The sequence below is a fragment of the Rhipicephalus sanguineus genome, chromosome 10, assembly GCF_013339695.2.
Source record: "Rhipicephalus sanguineus isolate Rsan-2018 chromosome 10, BIME_Rsan_1.4, whole genome shotgun sequence".
Taxonomy (NCBI): Eukaryota; Metazoa; Arthropoda; class Arachnida; order Ixodida; family Ixodidae; genus Rhipicephalus; species Rhipicephalus sanguineus.
The window spans coordinates 113921539-113941868 of record NC_051185.1 but is presented as its reverse complement, the minus strand read 5'-3'; the positions used below and the strand labels follow the sequence as shown (position 1 = coordinate 113941868).

General features: G+C 47.6%; 1 protein-coding gene across 1 annotated transcript in view; it reads right to left on the bottom strand.

Moving 5' to 3' along the window:
- Positions 1 to 2056: 2056 nt before the first annotated feature.
- Positions 2057 to 20330, bottom strand: part of LOC119372294 (uncharacterized) — a 405280-nt gene continuing 387006 nt past the window's right edge. The window contains exons 4-10 of the mRNA XM_037642770.2: positions 17952 to 18062; positions 16931 to 17137; positions 9031 to 9483; positions 8068 to 8373; positions 6670 to 7011; positions 2730 to 3077; positions 2057 to 2280 (exon numbers count right to left, since the gene is read on the bottom strand). Of these exons, the coding sequence (XP_037498698.2) occupies positions 2057 to 2280; positions 2730 to 3077; positions 6670 to 7011; positions 8068 to 8373; positions 9031 to 9483; positions 16931 to 17137; positions 17952 to 18062 (1991 nt within the window). The remainder of the gene's footprint in view (positions 2281 to 2729; positions 3078 to 6669; positions 7012 to 8067; positions 8374 to 9030; positions 9484 to 16930; positions 17138 to 17951; positions 18063 to 20330) is intronic.

Genomic DNA, 20330 nt, shown 5'->3' with positions numbered 1-20330 from the left:
ACCTCTCTAGCAACACAACATGTTCGCGTGGTCATGACGACGAGGATATGCATAATCTGTTGCTAGACTGTGCCAAGCACATGAAACATCGAGAGCGACTCGAACAGGAAGTGCACTTGCTGGACTCAGAGCGAACTTTATCTTTAGCGAAAATACCAGACCTATGGCCATGAGGGATGAATCACAAAGCAGTCGAAATGCTTCAGCGATTTATTGAAGACATTCACATTTAGATGCGAAGCATCTTATGGCGGAGTTCAACCCGGTTGGTGGTGGTGGTGGTAGTGTGCGGCGTGACCACCCTCACTGCACATGCGCAAGCCCTCTCCACACACCTCCTCTCCGCTATCCCTCCCCCTCTCTTGCGCAACGCCGCGATGAGCGCCAGCGCATGCGCGTCCCCTCCCCCTCTCTCTCCTCTCCTACGCCACCCCCCCTCGCGCGCCTGTCGACCGCGTTCCCCACTCGCCCTGTGAGAATTAACGGCCAGGCTAGAGGGAGGACACGACGCGTGTAGCGTTCCTCTTCGCGTTCCACGACGCGATGTCGGTAGCATGCCCAACGAACGCCAACGGAACGCGATCCTGCAAGTGCTCCGGCTTCGCATCGCCTCACGGTCCCCTTTAGTGGGAGATGGTGTAATTTTTATGAGTGTTGAGTGAACTACATAGAAAGTGTGCACCGTGCTTGTTTGTGTGTTCCTAAAGCGAGAACTTAACTCACCAAATGCATGACTGTATATAATCATATATATTCTTCTTGTTTCTTCAGTTTGATTTTTATCGTAGCAACCAAGTTAAAGGAGCAGCCGTCTTGAAGGAATGGTGACAACCCGTTCATTTAATTTTATTTCAGTAAAACAAACGGGGTTTACAACGCTTCTGCGAGGCAGTGAAGATTAAGGTTTGAGACCAGAGGAAACAAGGCTTTATCTTTTAATCAAACTGGTTTACTCTCGAACTAGCGTGTGGAAGCCGAACTTGTTGGTAAATGTGAGCTAACCGAGGTCGCAGAAGTACTACTCGGCGACGGAGTGGAGCTTGTTGCTTCGCTAGTTGATTGATACTGTACCAACACACTATAAAATTATGGCGATTTAGCGAAAAAAATGAACTAATACAGGGATGGTGAAGCGGAGTGGAAGGAGTTAAAACTGTCCTTGTTGACCACAGCGGAGTTGAAATTTGTGCTTGTTGGTGCATTATCGTCGACGAAAATAGCGCTGGTTCAACAAGGACACACGAACACACAGGACACAGACGCTTGTGGCTAGTGTCGACAAGCGCTTGTGGCGAATGCCAGGCCATGTGCCTTCGTGTTCAACCAGTGCTATTTTCGTCAACGATATCGCTTCCCTCTATCGTAATTCGTCTTTTTTTTCCTTACGCGCAAGGTGGCAATAGCGTCTGTAAACTCATTTTTCTGATGTCGTCATTTCGTAACACAGCAATACTCTTTTAGCGTAGATCTTACCCTCCAACCTAACATCCTCGTCAATGGCAAACTGTAGTTTCAGGCACCGTCAACTTGCAGATATCAACCGTGCAACAGGTGGAACGCAATTCAATCCGAAAGTAACGGATTCACCTGAAACCATTAATAGAAAGGAAAACGCCGTGATACTATAACACATAGTAGCAATTGATATTAACGCGAAGGAGCCAAGTATTGTGATAGAAGATGATAGGCGTGCAAATACGGACGCAAGAGAGAAGTGAAGACACCGCGAACGCCGTGCCGACTTGTGTCCACGTTTGCACGCTTACTGCCAACTAGCTCAGCTTCCTGACATTCTATGTATTATCGCATGTCTGGCGTGCTCACGCGGAAAACGTTATGCAGGCACACAGGTGGATTTAGTATTGCGTTAGTGATGACGCGAAGGGGCAAAGCGCACTGCGCAACGCACCTAAATGCGAACTGCGCAGAAAGTCTTGCTGTAGCGATGTTCGAACACGCAGAACACACTTGGCAAGGAATCAAAGGCGCGAATACGGCGAAGGCGGCACATCGACGAGGTAGGTAATCGCAACGCGCATTGCACGAGTTCGCGGCGTCAGCTGCACGACGCGTCCGAAGCGAGGTACCCCTTGTGTTCGGCATGCTTGAGAGCGGCGGCGGCGTTGAGAAGCCGCGATCTCCTCCGGTGGTACTTGAACCACAGCACCGCTCCGCTGGCCGCCGCTAGGCATAACGTGGCCGCCGCAGCGACGCAGGTGATGATGAGGATCGTGGTGTCCTTGGGTGGAAGCGTGGCGGTGTTCGCTGACGATGCTAGCTCTGCGAAAGGAAAAAGGAGACAAGTAAAGCAAAGTTCGGCGCGATGGAAAGTTAACTTAAGCAACTGTAATGCTTCATGCACGCGTCTCTTGAATATGGTGATAGAGAAACGAAAAGCTAAAACAGAAAGAACTTCGATAGATCGCAGATCGTGATAAACATCGGGGCCACATAGGGAAGAGGGTAAAGTATTGCAAAGCCAGGCATAGTATGACATTGCAAGGGGGTGGGAAAGGGAAGTGAGGGTGAGAAGGGAAAGGAGGAGGTGAGAGAGTAAAGCATAGCATTGCCGTGAATAGTTTAGCACAGCAAAGAGGTCGGAAAGGAAACTGAGGGTGAAGAGGAGGGAAAGAAGCATCGGTATGCAACCTGCTCCGCTGTTTTCCCAGTCTTCGCATCCCTGTAGTTCGCAGATGCCATTTTTTTCCTTGCTGAATCAAAGCATGTACCTCCGCGTTCCCTGAGGGTCTGTGCCGGCACCAGGGTCCTGACGTAAGTGGCGAACGCGTTTGCTTCCGTCTCTAGCCTCGCCAGCACCAGGTAGTCCGTAGCCGGTCTGAGACCGGTCAGGAAGAGCGGGTCCCTGCCGGTCTCGGTGGTGGTGACCCAGAATCCTCGCACCGACCGGTTTCCCGCCGTCGCATCGAACAAGTCTAAGCGTAGTCGGGTACTGGCCGCTTTCGCTCCGCGGTCGTCACCCCTCCAGGCGCTACCATGTCGACGCGAAGAACACGTGATCGAGAAAGAAGTGTGCGTGTAGTTCCCGACAGCGCAGTCTACGCTGGATGCTCGCTCACCTGCAACACAAACGGAGCAACTTAAAGGGCGTATGCGTGCGCATAGGAGGGCGGGCAGTGGTGCAACACACCCTAATCATCTTAAGGGGCTGCTTATTTGCCCCACACCTTTACTCAGTGACGCCTTTCGCGCAAAATATATGACAGCAGCGCAACACACGACAAAGATGTAAACGAGCAAACATGTACAAAAGCATTTTACAAGTGGCCTTGTACATGTTCTCTCGTCTACGTCTTTTTCCCGTGTTTCATCGTTGTCCTATAGTTATCTATGCACCAACTAACCCTGCAACGAAATTTATTAGACCTTCCACGTCATTTCTTAATGCGCAAGGTTATGGCTGCGCAAGTTTTTGAAGACAATAGCGATCAAGGACCCCTGATGTTGCATTGAAAGAACTGTGCACAGCGTCTCCCACGTCTAAGGTGAAAACCTCATTTGTATGCAAGCCGGTAAAGCCAGAACGTTAATTCTACTTCCCGAAAGATATGTCTCTTCTAAGTCGTCTAATCATGGCGTCGATAAAAGTAATAGTTTTCCAGAATACGAATTAAACATTAGGCTATGACGTCTTCATTACAAATGAGGTGTTCACCATACGTGTGGATGAACCTGTACTTCCCATCGCTGCGATAAAACTTGGTTCCTCTTAAAGAAGCACACTGCGCACGTCTATGTTAAAGGGGTCATTCACACACCCCTCAGGCTTAGTGAGAAAACACATCCTGCGGAAAGCCGAGACTGCTGTGAACAGGTCAGCGAAATGGCGCAGTCGTGCGTGGCAAGGAGAGTAAGAAGCGGAGTGCGAAGCTGCCATTTTAAATGCGAAGCATTTCTTAGCGAACCTCTGGCACTTTGAGCGTTTCTATCTACGTATCTATCTATCTATCTATCTATCTATCTATCTATCTATCTATCTATCTAGCCGCCTACGTCTGGGTTCTCTTATGATCGCCTCCTTAACTTGGTGTAGACCAACATTTGCATGGGAGGGTAAGGGAATTTGACGAATATGACTGCGGGCCATGACATGAATAACGTTAAAATCCTGTCGTGTACGTCGTCAAACCATTTCCACTAGACACCTGTGGCACATACCCTTTTACCACGGGCCGCGGTGTACGGGTATGCGCCATAGGTGATTGACAGTTTATATCTATCCAGGAACGGCGAAAACAGACATTGGTAACTACTTAAATGCTAGAGCGTTAAGGAAAACCAACATCGGCAGCGATGACTCATAGAATGGAAAGAATGAAAATTAGGATCCCAGCAGGAATCGAACCCAAGCATTCTGCGCGGCAGTCAGGTATACTACCACTGAGCCACGGCATGTCTATAAACTGGTTTGGAAAAACCGCCTACGCAGATGTAATATCGGTGCAACGTGAATTGTGGTTGTGGTGCTGGCTAACTAATTTTACAAGAAAGCAATAAACACTACATGATGCTCCTACGATGTGTACTCCTACGATACAGGCGTCATATCAGATTAACGTCTGTAGTTCCAGTGTTGGCTCCGCTTTTAGCAGTCTCATAAACATTACGTTTGTATTCCTATGATTCAGCAAGCTATATTGAAGCATTGCTCGACCCTGGAGGAATATATTAACGAAAGTTACATATGATATCCACATCACCGCACCGTACAGTGCACTTCGTCCACCAGCAAGACGCAGTGTCCTCTTAATTTCTTACGAGGCTGGGCGACGGCTTCATGCTGACCGAGGATGATGCCAGATTGATTGACAGCCGCTTTGCAGAATAGGCTACGTTGGCCACATACGCCCAGGTAGCCTACGAATAGAAGCGCGTTCCACTGATGTTGGTCTACGTAGCACTATCCAGGCCTACCAGCCTCGACGGCCTATACCTCACCAACGCGAAGGGTGACTCCAGGTTCGGACATGTCGCCGGCTCTATCGACAGTCAATTTGTCGACGAAGTGACCGAGGCATCCACGATTTCTAACAGCTGTACTATACCTCATACTTCACTACACATGAACCTCTCGTCTCCGCGATCACGACCGGATCCGATAACAAGTCATGACCAGCAGCTGGTGATCGCTGATAACGGTGATGATACCCTTGTTCAAGAACTGTCAAGAACTTCTTGAAAACGTGGACACGGGTTCGTGAAACGTGCGTACGTTCTCGGGACACGTATAAGCACGTACCGCTTCTGATGTTGGTAATACCCTCGCTGTCATTGGCAGCGTTATCGAACCGTAAACAACTTGATACATAACACATATGCGGCTCTTCAACATATATATGTGTGCGTATAAAATTTATACAAATTTTTAGCGTCATTTTGTAACGTGTCGCTCAGTAAAAAAAGTTACGCCACAGTCACCTACCAACCGCATGCTTCGCATAACATCGACTCCCACGGTTCGTGGGATCTGCCGAATTTTTTTCCAGGCGACCTCTTGTTCATACAGATAGATGCTTGCGTTCACTCTCTTCGGAGTTATCGGCGCCTGCTGTTTGACGTCACACAATAGATAGCATGCTATTGGCGTATGGCCGTCGTAAATCAAGAGCGTCGTTTCATTTGATGCGCTTCCTGCTACGAGATGCCACGAATTACCGGCGTCGTGCTCCATAGTCTGCTAACATTACACAGTAGCTGTAGTAGCGCGCGCAGGAATCACCGACGGAAAGAGCGATCGTGTTTCATCACGTGCTCTCAAGGTCATGATGCATTGACGTAACTTCCTTTCCCATGCCATTCCTCTCTGTGTAGCTTCCAGCGTTGGACTAGAAAAGCGAGAAAGTGCCCTAAATCATGCGACCAATTCCTATAACTCCGCTCGTTCTTGACAGATTTTCGAGAAATTTTGGCGGTAATCGATTCGTGAGGCAATCAACTCCGATACTGATGTCATTCGATGATTACTCGAAAAAAGTGGTTCGGGACCCCTGTAACAATTTGGTCGTCGTTACGTTAACCTTCTGCGTGGTACTTTTCATGTATGTTATCCCGTAAAATTACGCGAAGAGCTGAATGGCTTATTGCAACAAATATGCAGCATTGGTGTACAACACGACGATGTCGTTCTCTAAACGGCATGTCTATATTTAAATATTCGCTCTCGGCTGGTCCACGCAACACTCAACATTCTCATGGCCTTCGCTGAATGCTTGCAGGCACTGGCCTAGTCAGCGGGTTCAACCCCCCCACCCATGAATATTTTCAATTTTGCATCTGTGTATAAACACGCACACACATAAACGGACGCACGAACACACAAGGAGTCATGACCTTCGTGAAGCCGGTGGTGCGGCTTTAGCTCGTCCCATCCTTTTTTGACAAAGAAGAAAAATGAATGAATGAATGAATGAATGAATGAATGAATGAATGAATGAATGAATGAATGAATGAATGAATGAATGAATGAAGGATGGTTATACTCCCACCCTCACCACAACCGACAAAAATTCCTAGCTACGTTGCTGTTTACAGGCATGCAGTGAATTGCACTGTAGATAGTGTTTATCCTTCCCGGAGACAGTTTTGCTTGATTGGGAACGCATTTGGTGGTCACAAAATAAGAAAACGAGCTAAAAATTTGATATTTCTTACGTCGTATCTGAAACCGGTGTCTACAAGGCTCGCGCTGCGTGCCCACGGCGTTTCTCGCCCAGCAGAGCAGCGTCGCATGAAATAAGTGCGCATCGACCAAAACTTCGAGCTGGTTCGATCTCCGGAGTTCTGGAAGTCGTTCTCCTGACTGCGAGTCTCGGGTTCCGGCGGTGGTACCCTCTGTCCGGGTCACGTGACGCCTCTTGCCGGTGTCATCCTCGGCTATCCAAAAGAAGCACAACCCTTCGCCGGGATCCGCAGTCACGTCGCAGGTCACGTTCAGTTGCTCGTTCGGCCTCACGGCCAGGACCTTGTCTCGACGAACGCCGCAACGTGGCGCGTCTGTAACAAGCAAGGTGGTGGGTTTGGGCTAGTTGGCACTTCGTTATACTTCAGTGTTCACCGTGAAGACAATAGGAAAGGCACGAAAACAAGCAGAGACAAGCGAATAATTTGCACTAACGTTTATTCAGGCGAAAGCCTTACATGCCTCATCAAACGCGAAACTTGTGGGAATCACGCGCATCGCCACCTCATAACTACACGTGTTGCGCATAGGGGTGCGCGTGTCCCACAGATGCCCTACAACAGCGCCAGCCAACACGATGCGCGGGGGGTTGGGGACAGACTGGCTGGATGTGTGTGCGTGTGCGTTGGACGACCGGCGTGGTGAAGGATAATCTGTGAACGGCAAGTGTGGTGGCCGGGAGGACTATGTTTGTCTGATGAGCGTAACCGTTTATTCGTTCCTGTTACTAATAAATGTTTTTTAGTTGTGAGGCAGCGCGGCAACCCGTCGTTTGTTCAGGCGGTGAGGACCCCCACAAACTTTAGCGCCGGCGTCAACACAAATGATGCGAAAAATCACCACCAGGTGAAGAGTTCCCCGTGTGACATAACACTTGTCCTGTGACTTCTTCGTGATGTCACAGACCACCAAAGTTTCTGACGTCACCATGACGTAACATAAGGCGACGTGACACGATGACGTTGTCACATGACATTGTCGCTTGGTCAAATGTGGACCGATTATGCATGCAGTGCAATACCACGTTAGGTGTAGAAAGCTTTATCAGTTGGACGGCGGAAGACGGGGGGAGCTGTGACGTCATAATAACCTCATATGACGTCATCACGTCATTTTTTCAACACTCGTGTTGATGCCGACGCCACGGGAAGCCGACGGTCAGTTTTCGAGTTTTGTTAGACGTCTAAGGCTTTCCCTTCAACATTTACAAACACGAAAACATTCTTTATATGCCAGCATTGAGCCGCCTGTCTTTAACCTGAGCGATGACCACGTCCATTAGCAAACATAACGTGTAGGGCTGGTTACAAAAAATAGGTCCCGCACATACCGGCGCTCGTGATATTTGAAGCAGAACGCAGGGCACTCACGTCTGACTCGAAGTTCTAGCGGAACGCTCTCCACGCTCTCGCCGTCAGCGGTGTTGGCCGTGCAGGTGTAACGCCCGGACTGGTTGGCGGTCACCCCTCGGATGACGAGGTAGCGAGCCGTGACCAAAGCATCGGACGGACCATCGTCGCCAGCGAGTCCCTTCATTTGCGTTCCCTCGTGACGCCAGATGACCTCGATGACTTTGGAAGCAGCAAGCACCGAGCACTCCATATAGACGTCCGCACCTTCTACGATGTTGCTGGAGTTGAGGCCCACGCCGAGGCGGATGGCAACCTCCGTTTTGTCTGCGAGATGTTTTGGGGACAATTGAAATACGTAACAGAAGAAACGAAAAATCTGCTTACACACGCGTTCACAAGAAGAGAAGACAACAGACACACGCTGGACACACGCTTCCAGCGTGTGTCTGTCGTCTTCTCTTCTTGTGTACGTGTCCGTAAACTGATTTTTCGTTTCTTCAAGTATGTACCAACAGGACCAGCAACAGATTCTCATACGTAATAGAAAGTGTCTCACCAGAAAATTTCTCAATACAAAAGTAAATGTGCGTTTTAACATTCGTGTATAATCTTGATAAACTGCACATTGGACTAAGGGTGACGCTGTAATTCGCGATCAGGCTCAACGCATATAATGCCAAGGTTGAAATCCTGATGGAATCTAACCACGAAATTTTGAAAGACACTGAAAACAAGAGCAATGCGCGTAGGAACAGAGGCCACAAAAGCAATGCACGCATGATCAATGCACACAGGGTGAATGACAACAGAAGTACGGAAACACGGGGCAGTAAGCTGTCTTAGAACCAAATCCATTATAGTTAAGTGCAAGCATATAATCAAGCATCGTTGTTTTCGGTCGCGCGTCTATGCAGAGGGTACTGCGTTCCGGATATTCAGTTCACTACTCGAGGTGTACTCGACATCATGCCTTTCACTTACGCGACATGTCCACCTTGAGGAAGCGGCTCAGCACTCCTCTGCTCTCGGGTAGGTTTCCGTTGATTGCTCGGCACTCCAACAGCCGTCCCGATTGCGCCGACGCCGGAAGCAGGAGCATGCTGGTGGTCACGTTGCCCGCGGACACGCTGCGACTGAAAGCCGGGTCTACCATGACACCGTCCAGGAACCACGTGACGTTTGCCGCCGGTCGGCTTCCGGTGGCTTCGCACTCGAAGCTCTTGGTATTCGAGAATCCAGAGGGCGAACTAAATGATGTCGCAACCGCAGCTTCGCGGTCGGACAGTGCAAGAACCGGGCCAAGCGTCTTAGCAATGGTGGCGGACCTGTTTCGTAGCGAATGTTGAGTAGCTGCACTGGACGATTCCACCGAACCTGGAGGCGTGTCAGTCTGTTGAGCAGGCCAGCTCCAGATGGTTACAGCAGTTGGAGCCACTGGGAAAGAGGTGAAAGTAGACTGTAAATTGGGTGAGTTGGTTCGGCTTCCTACTTGAAAAAGTGCGGAAGGAGAGCCACAAAACAAAGGCGAAAAAAAAATGAACAACTTTGTTTTGTGGCTGTCTTTCCGCGTCTTTTCAAGTATGAAAGTGAAAAGTTGCTGCGGCTATGAAGGCCTCTAAGAAACCTAGCCCATAAATCAAGCGTAAAATCAAGGACAGAAGAAAACAGGACACTTACGTAAAGCCTGTTCAACTAAATTGAGGACGATGCAGTGGGCCATCGAAAAAAAGCGATAGGTGTAACTTTAAGGACAAGAAGAGAGCAGAGTTGGTCATGAAACAATCTTGCGTTAAGGAAGTCTTCGTCAAAACCTAGAGAGAGAAAAAATGGCAAGGGCAGGGCATATAGAACCATGGCCGGACTGGATAAACGCGCGGGCGTTTCCGCCCGCGCGACTCTCCAGTGCAGCCGCGATGTAATCGCTGGCGTTAAGAGTAACAGACTAGACTCCAATAAAAGGCAAGCGCGAGGGGGACGCAGATTGTTGCGCGGGTAGAAGAGATTGCCGCGGGGATAACGTGGCCGAAGCAAGCATAGGATCGGGTTAATTGGTGAAACATCGAAGAGGCCTTTTCACTGCAGTGGGTGTAGCTAGCCTGATGATGACGTGGGTGTATCTAGCCTGATGATAATCATCACCATTAATGTCATAATCATTCTTGTTCTACTGCAGTACGCACTGATCGCCCAATTATTTCCAATTTGCCCTGTAGGAAGGAGAATAAGAAATCGGCAACTGCGGCTTTACGCACTGCTTTTTCCTCTCTTTCTCTGCCTCCAAGCTCGCCTCTACCCTAACCGTTCAATGATACGGCATTGAGTCTAAAAATCGTGTCCTTAGATGAATTGATTAAAACACACAGCATGAAACACACAAACATGAAACACACAAACATGAAAAACACAAACATGAAAAATGATCAAACAAAGATTGTCACTGAAGACAATCATTCGACACGGCCTGTTGTCGTCGTAGGCTTTGTCTCTTACAGAATGTCTCTTGACTGAAATTAAGTAGACAATCAAAGGAAATTGAGCAACACAGATGTCGATATTTTTTTGACATTAATAACTAAGTGTGGCGTTCAAATAAGCCGCTGACTGGTCCTGCGAACGTAGCCGCGAATATCCGACAGCCGCAATCTTTGTAGAAAAAAAAAGAACAAGTAGTATAAGAAGCGGGCGCGATAATCGATCACTGGGGAATCGTTCATGCAACATTTAAAAAAACCCGCAAGGCTGCACGGCAGATCATCATTTATTGATCTGTGAGAGATGCGGGCTTCTTGCAGTTTCTGGAAAAGGGTAAGTCATTGCTGAGATTGCGCCGTGTTGGCCTGCTTTGAGCTCTTCGTCAAATATTTAAGTTCGTCAACAGCAACAGGTACATTGCGTCCACGCAGCAGGCTTCAGCGTTCATGCAGTTCTTACGTATCACGTACCACGAAACCATCGAAATCGGTGCGTAGTCAGAGCAGCAATATGCAAACGCAGGCCCCGTACAGAGATGATATATTCATTTTGCTCGGAAGTCAAGAATAATGCACGGTTTCCTGCAACATTCGCTATAGAAAAGGCTATGATGCTGCCATTATACAGTGACACATGCACTCCAAGAAAAAAAAAAGGACGTGTTATTCTTTTCGGTGACTCCTCACTTGCGACGTATGACTCCTTTTAAAGGGACAAGTGAACTCTCTTTCGGGTCTTGCGACTCTCTGACGAGAGTATATTCGTCTCCTGAAAGAGTTGACTTGTCTCTTTAAAGAGAGTCATATACTTTGAAATTGAGGGCTCACCGAAAAGAGTCAGAGGACTCGTCTTTTTTTTTCTTCTTGTCTTACTGTGCTGTCAAGGCAAACCTGATTTTAGCGGGGCATCACCACGGTACAATAAATTTCCTGAAAGAAATTGAAAATTATCTTTTCATTATGAATGGACCTAGCTTCGCCAGAGAACAGATCAACTGCTGCAGGTTTTATAGCCAATTTATGCGCAAGTAAGGCAACTTCGCTCTAGTAAGACCACGTCTAGTGCTCTGGTAATGCAACGTCGAGGAGCAACAGCAGGTGAAGATGAAAGGCCTTCTTTAGTTGTGCCTCGGTGTGCCATGTCTCTATATCTAAAGACGCATAGGCGTGTACAGGGGGTCGGGGGGGGGGGGGGCAGAGGGGCCTCCTCTAGTCATATCAAAGGGGGCGGCGAATTCTGACCCACACATTCACTCAGTCGGACCTTTCACGTCATTTTAATGTGCAGGGAGTTTAATGTGCAGGCTATGCATGTTTTTTGACGATAAAGGTGACCAAGGACGCGCGATGTGGCCTTCCAAGAACTGTTTATTTCTCCGTTACCCCTGGAAAGCAGGGAGCAATAGGCAGGCCGCTGTGAAAAGCATATTATTGCTTAATTTTCGTTTTTAAATTCATTGCAGAGCTTCTTTCCATTTGGACTCGGCCAACGGGGGCAGTGGCGGGGAGGAGCCGCTGCAGCGAAACTCTAATTGAGCTCCCCCTAAAGGAGAACCCTAAGCAAGCCTATGTGCAGACGGAACCATGAAGCCCTTTAGTCACGCCTGTAGCCAGGATTTTTTTTTTCGGTTGTTCGTGGTACTTACTGTAAGACTCGACTATTTGAGGGTTCCCTGAAACGTTTGTTTTTGACATTTCGTTTTTGCTAAGACCATTACTGGAGCAAATCATTGGCACAATAATTCAGTCGAAACACCCATTATTAAGGCAGCTACGTATAATAAATAGCTTCCCTGCTCCTCCACTCCGCCTTTCACCCTCAACTTGTCCTTCGAGCGCTCGGGGCTAAGCTCCGCCTTCAAGAGGCTCTGCGTCACGATGTGACGGGCGAGAACGCTTGCGTGCAGTCGCGTCGTCTACTTCCGATAAGTCGAAGCCAGCGCAGTAGCCGCCGGTGGGTCAGGCGCTGGGCCGCTGGCTCGGCTGATCGTCCGTCTGCTGCCGGCGCTATCCGAGCAGCGTGTGTTTTGTTTCACGGCAGTTCAGACAGTTGCTCAGAATGGACCCCGGCCTCGAAGAGCGGTTGCGCCGAATGAGGCGAAAAATGGCTTTTGACCCATAGTGACACGCCATTTCGCGATCCGGCACTTCGTGCTGAGCGCGGCAGCAGTGATCCGCCTGATCCGCCACCACCAGACTCGCCAGGCCGTATTATATCAACGTCGCCGCACACGAGTTGCACTATTGCGGGGTTTTATTTGAGCTGTATATATACGACACCGCATTCCGCACACTTAACCGGGGATTTCCAGCTGGCCCTACGACGTACACACTTGTGTACATGTTTCAAATGCATTGTTTTTAATTCACTTGCACCCTGTCATTTTTTATTCAGTGCTGGAAATCGCAAAGCAGCGAGGGGCATTCTGTGTGTATATGATTATTGCGAAACTGGCCACATTACATTGATGCGACGGAGTCGTTATAGTTATAATTCACGAGATTACGTGGAGTTTTATGAGTGCCTACGTGTGCACCGCGCACTATGCACACACAGCACACGATCTGGATCGATTGTGAACTTACCTTTCCACTGGTAAGGAACAAAGATGGCAGTGCGTGGGCTTTGAGGGTATACCTCTTCAGACCGAGGCCGAATCGCTGCATAAACAGGGAACTGAGCTCGTAGTCTTCCGGCTTAACGTGGCGATGGCAAACGCGTATATCCTGCCGTCGATCCGATACAGAGAGTCCGATCCGCTGCAGCCACTCGGCGCGCTTGCTGCATTCCAAAGACACACGGTGTCGCATTGTCACTTGTCGCCAATCGCTGGACTTGCAGCCCACAAAGCAGAAAGGGCGATTCATGATGTCAGACAAAAACCTCGCGCTACACACTGGTCGCGCAGCTCACGTCAACATAGAGCGCGTGGTATCATATGCAGTCGACGATTGCTGTGCGCCGGAAGTCCTAAAGTCTAGTTGTATATTGCGATTGTGTTAGTTTTATTAGTGACTGGTTTTTAAGGAAAACAAATTATGAAAAATTTCAAAGATCACGAACAACGTTTGTGCGCATTTTTTGTCGAAAAAAATTGCCTGTGGCGTGTACTGTGGATCCAATCAGATCATCCGCCTGCGTGACGTCGCGCTTCCAAGGCGACGCGCACTGGAAGTGGGTGGTTTGAAAACGCGTTTGGCTGAGCTGCTGTTATCGGTAAGAATTTGCAGCTTTAGAGCTTTGTAATAAATTACAGAATTTACGCACAGAGCTTTAATCGACGTGTAAATGGTCCTTAGGGCTTGCTCTACCGGCCCAATGAGTTTGTACAAGATCGTCAAAACCATTTTAGGGTCCCTTTAAAGAAATCACCTGTTTTTTCAGTAAACATTTTCGGTTATGTCGCAGCACGTATATTATGTGATATTAAAAGAAAGTTTTATTAATGGTGTTATTACAGGAGGGTCGAGGGTGGCCGTGTGTCGTAGATAGAAAGTGATCATCATCATGGACCGGCACACGCCATCTTCATCCTCCTCTTTTTCGCCTTCCTCTCCTGCTTCGCCACCAGAAGACGTGCGCCGATTTGTCCGGCAAATGATGCAATAACTTCATGGATGAGAGAACGAGTACAGAGAGAGAAAAAGAAAGAGAGAAGGAAATAGAAGGAAAGAGAAATTCTTGGAAAAAAAACATTTTATGCCGAGATAGTTTTGAGATGAATCTTCCCATAGTATACTATTTTGATACGGAGGTTTTCGGGAAAAAAAATAGCCGTGGCCCTTTAACCCCCCCCCCCCCCGCACACATACACACACAGACAAACACACACTTCGGTTATGGGCCTGCCTCTGGTATCTTTTTCGCAGTGGAGCCTGTGACGTAAAGCACTTCAAGGAAAATAAAACGTCGGAGACGGCGAAGCTGCGCTCACTGGCTTAGTCTGAGCATGCTCCTCACGTTCAAGGTTGTTTTAGCCGCGCTGCTTGGAAGCACCACTTTCGTTTAACCGTTTTCGCCGCTTTCCCTGTCGAAGGGTGACGCAATATCTCTGTGCCGTTAGCTCCGTGCTTCACACAAAGACCGACCTCGGACGTGATGCGAACACACAACCTTCCGAGGAACGTGTTAAGCACGAAGGTTTGTCGAAGGCCGAGCAAATGTGATGCTCTATTAGGGGCGAAGCACCTTGGGGTCTCGCCTTGTCGGCGTGTCATGTCGTAGTCACGGTCCATCATAAACGAGTATGCGCCGCAAAAATTAGGTAAACCTCACTACTCACTACCGGTCTACTAAAGGTCTGTCGTTACTACCTAAACCATTGCTTGGCTTAACAACGGTGTCAGAGTCGCCGACGAAATTTACCAAGGCGCTGAAATTTCTTATCTAAAACCAAATACACAAACGTGCATCTCTACGGTAAAGTCTTCTATTTGAAACAACACTTCTTGAAACATATGAGTAAAGATATTGATGTGGGATACACCGGCGGACACTGCATGTCTCGCCCCTCCCTAGGTTTCACGCTAGAGGAGCTGAAACGCTAGAGGAGCCGAAACTTCTCTACATGTGTCGCCCCTCAGTTTTTTTATGGCTCCCGCTCTAGTGCAACTAAGACTCGTATTGGACACTGGCCAATGAGTCAGTGTGGCCGCTTATAGAGGCTCTAATGCGTCGCAAAATATAGACTGGATTGGGTGGTGCGCTATGGGGTTCACCGTGTCTTTTTAAGTTAAAGTTGTGAAGCACATAGTTGCAGTCACATAATCACAGTCGCAGCATCATAGTAAAACATTAACTGTGGGTCATTTTAATTTCACTTACCTAAATACTTGTACTTAATAGGAATCCAGCTGTAGCACGAAAGTAAAACGTTTCCTTACAGATGTAGTCGAATGCTTACTGTACATTGATATAAGAGGGGTTTAGCAGTGTTCATTGCTGTTTGGCAGCTATAGCACCGTTTAACGTGGTTGCAACCACGTTACATCTTCATCCCGATGACTAACATCTATGATCAATGATTAAACAAACCCTTTTGGTAGCTGTTGTAGTTAACGGTGAGAGTAATCAAAAAGCGGTGAGACAGCCAGAAGAGCGTCGCTGGTTCGACGCAGAGCTTGGGCTAAGGTCGCCATTCCGCGGCATGTTAAAGAGTTATTGAACACCACGGGAAACGCAACGCGCGTCGTGTCTCCGCTGTTAGCCCGGCCTCGATTTTTCTAGGGGCGAGCGTAATTGGAGAAAGCGGTGTTACAGGCAGGCGAGGGAGGCGCGCGTTGCAAAGCTATTTTCGATATGGATGGATGCTAGAGCGAAGCCGAGGCTTGGGCTAAGGTCACCACATTGGGATGTGTTAATGTATTTACAAAATTGCACTTCAACTATTGGAAACGTGCCGAATGGGACGGACGCGTAGCAACGACGCGTCGCAGGAGCTAACCACGGCGACCACGGTCATGATGAACTAATTCACTTTACTTTACTGGTCCCAGAGGACGACACCACCTCGCCGACCAAGAGCACTATGAGGGGAAAGTCTGATATATAAAAAGCGCGTTTGTAAAGCCTCCTGAGTGTGTGACCGTGGTGCAGTGGATTACATGCCCGGCATCAATTGTCAAGGGCCGAGAGGCCGTGGAGTTTTTCGACGTGATATCGGTGACGGAAATACGGCACTAAAGTTTGCTGCACCCCGGCTAAAACACTTTCGTGTTAAAAGGAGACGTACTGTCACAGAAGCAGAGTTAGATCTATTTCAATGAACGTTGTCGCATTTTATAAAGACTTGCACATCTAGGCCATTCTAGCACACCGAATTTCGGTTTGTAAATTAAAATAAAATTATAGAAACGTTAAAAAATATGGTTGCATTATTCAGGAATATTTAACTCGGCACAAATATATGATATCGCAGTTATCTAAACTCCATCTCTCAATCTGATAACTCCATCCGGAGAGAGCGTCTACAAAGACGAGGTAAATGTCTGATTACAGCTTACGGGAATGTTCTCATGTTTATCGGAGGTTTCGCAAAAAGTCACACGCAACCAGGAAAATTGCGAGTGATGTAGAACGCATCATTATTGTTCGCTTCAGACGTCTTAATTACCATGTTTGTCTCACAACATCAATATATCATCTTTGCATGCTGTCGAGTTAGTATGATGATTTTGGCACTGGAGCTTTTTTGATGCTTTTTTATATTGGAGACTGGGCAATATGTAAAGACAAAAGTCTTTACATATTGCCCGTGTAAATGTGCACACTATAGTTGAACTTCTGGTGAAAGGTGGATCTCGCTTTATTTGGAGAGAGAGAGAGAGAGATGTAGACAATTGCGACGAAGGCGGGGAGGTTATCTAGAAGAGAAACTTCTGGTTTGCTGCCCTACATTTGGCATACTCACGGTATAAGTCAAGGAGCACTGTAGCGACTCCCGGCAGCGAGACGTTGCTGGTCGCCATGCAGGTTACGTTAGAGTGCAGATCATGACGAGTTAATGGACCCAGAGTGACGAGGTTCTTCCAGCCGCCGTCGGAAGTCGCCACTGTTCCGCGCGCCGACCTCAGTTGCGTGCCGTTGTGGAACCACGTCAGCGTCGCGTCATGGTCGCCTGAAAAAAGTCACCTGATTTCGTGATCCCACTCGAGTATTCTGCTAGACGCAAACAACATCCGTAATTTCTTAAGGCAGGAAGGAGGGTGTGTCTTGAATACATTTTCATACACAGAACATCACGACAACGGCGGCGTAATGGCTAAACCTAGAGAACACTTCCAGCAAATTTTTGATGGCGTGAACATCAGTCAGGGGCTTCGCGAATTTGTATTACAATTAATCGTTGTAAACTTCTTGACTAGCCTTGAAAACACCCAATTCACCCCTTGTAGCTTCTCGCTTGGAGTTGTTCATCCATGTGCTGTTGTTGGAATCAATTAGCTTCAAAAATACTTTGTCTATGGAGTAAAGCGCTATGAAATAGGCTGCTCTTGTTTCCAAAACTTTCTACGTGCAGCAACGCACACAGACACGATAAATCGCGATAGGGCGAGTCGCCATTATCTAGTGAAGGGGACTAACGAAGCAGAAGAATGACAATAAACCAGCCCACAGTACTTCAGGATAAGTTCTTCTTAGGTGAGTTGGTGTTTAGTCAAGATATTGCAGCAGTGCAAAGTTCCTAAAGGAAACTAGATAGAAGAAGGAAAAAAAAAGCCGCTTCACTCACGATTGAAGCGCCTCTCTGTAGCGCCCACCTTTCTTCCTCTCCCGTTTCTGTTTCCTTTCTTTTACGAAGTTCGTGCTAATACAAAATGTTCACCACAGTCCATAGCAGGTGCCGTAATATGGGCTCTATATTGCACCGGTGAATAATTCAAACATGACAGTTTCTAGTATGAAAATTAGCATTCGTAATGGATACATACACCTTTCTATTTCGCAGGTCAGCCGCACTGTGTCGCCCTCAGCGTAAGGGCCTGCTGTCTCCTTTACTGTGGCGCCCCTGATGTCCTTGATGGTTGGAGGGCATGCCTGCGCTGTTGAGAAATACAGGGCGCGAAGTCCATGGTAGGCCGGCAACACTCACATTACAGGAATTTCTTGCACCGTCGCCTCAAAAGGTGCTGCAGCATAATGCGAACATCTTAGTAAAGGACTTCATAGTGGACACTGACTAGAAGAGTGTTTGTGATGAACAGCCAGGTGTAGTTTTTACGAAGTGATGTGTTATTCCGTATACTCTGAGTAGAACTTCTACTGAATTTTGTGCGTGCGAATGCTTTATTGAAAAGTGAGGTCCTCCAAGTAAACTGTTCATTACCATGTTATTCTTTTTTGGTGTCAGTTTGCTGTACATATAGTGTTTTATTTACTTGAACACTTTTTTTATGGGGCGGGTTAACCACTTTTTCTTTTGTTGCTGCTATACTTATTGAAATGCAGTAGCCGAGGTTATACAAACTGCAACCTCTCCACGAAAAGCCACTTAGAAGCAAAGTAAATTAAACCATGCAAGATCTGCTGGTAATGGCAATATTCTGTTGTGTGGATCACATAGCCGTGACTTTTCTGCACCTGTCCAAAGACGCTGCTGTAACGTAGCAGAAAACTTGTGGCTGGGGTGGGGGAAAAAGGTTCTGAAAGAGGGTGTAGAGAGAGAGAGAGAGAGAGAACACACACGCACAAGCGAAGGGCGTTCAGAAAGTCCGGTGGATAGCAGTAATCGCCGTATCGCTTGCAAGGCCTTCTTCTGCGACGCTCTGTCATGTCTATGGCGTAGAATTCTCTCTTCCTACAAAGGTCGGTCGTCTAACTTGTTGACCGCGTTGCAAAGGACACAGCTACATTTCGATGGAGGCGAAAATGCGACAGGCCCGTGTACGTGAATTTAGGTGCACATTAAAGAACCACAGGTGGTCGACATTTCCTAAGCCCTCCACTGCAGCGTGCCTCGCGATCATGTCGTGGTTTTGGAACGTGAAACCATAGCAAATATTAGCACCCAACTCATAGAGACTTCGGCCTGGCCCGCCATTCATGCTGTTTTTATTTTAATGCAGGTACCATTATTATTATTGTTAGTAGTAGTAGTAGTGATATTAGTCGGAGTTGTAATGAATCGGATCTTTTTGCACTACTCTTTCAGTAAGAAAAACAATATGCAACCAATATTTGTATCTTGACGGTTGCAATTGTCAACATTGTCACGTGTTTGGGACGGTGAAAAAAAGCGATCGCAGCCGATGCGGATCGAACCCTTTATTGGGTGAACTGGTACCCAGGAAAAGGATGACACTCAAAGTGCAATGATACCGGGGCACACAGTCGTTGGTCAGCGAATAATCTAATCTGTGGTAAAGCTGGTCAGCATTTATGCATGGGGCGTCGAAGATTCCAGCGTTATCACTCGTGGCCATGTTAGTTGCCGAATAAACTCTATCGTTCGCGTTGTGGGCGCAGTCGTACCGGTAGATCCTAAATAATTGGGAAATTTCCTACATTCCGGCGCAAGAAAGTGTGGTTACACGTGTAACGTAACGATTAAATAGAACTAGAAAACGGGGCGCGTGGGGCAATATGTAACGCGCAGGAACGCCCACGGGCCACCATCTTTCACTGCCAAGCATGCTGTATATGATGGAAAGCATTAATTCAGGATAATTAGTAGTACACAACACGCCACCATTCTCATTAGGGGCAGATTAGATATTGTGCTTTCGGAAGAGATTAGCTATATAGCTTGCTAAAAATACCTTTATCACGAACAATGAGATAGTTTGTGCTTGAAAATAATTTTATTACAATTTTATTTGTCTCTTTGGTAGCAAAAGCATGACACCTCATCTAAAAAAGAAAAGGACGTCCAACTTTAATCAAATTACGTATGAAAGACTGTCCCAGCGACGTCACTGTGATGTCAGATGTTTGGCTGCGTTTTCGAGCTCACAAAGACAAAATATACAAGAGAAAGAATATATACAAAAAGACGTGCATCATAAGAAATGTAATCGTAGCCAGTCGCGATGGATGCGCACGTTCACAACACAGCATCAGGTGCGGCGCAACAAACTCTAATCAATGTTCATTTCGTTCTGTAGGGATTTATCTAGCGGTGATCTCCTTCTTTCGTAGTCGCCGTGGTGGTCTAGTGGTTATAGTGCTCGACTTCTGACCCGAAGGTCACGGGATCGAATCCCGGCCGATGCGGCTGCATATCAATGGAGGTTAGAAGCCCGTGTGCTTATATGCAGATGCACGTTAAAGAACCCCAGGTGGTCATAATCTTCGGAGCACTCCACTACAGC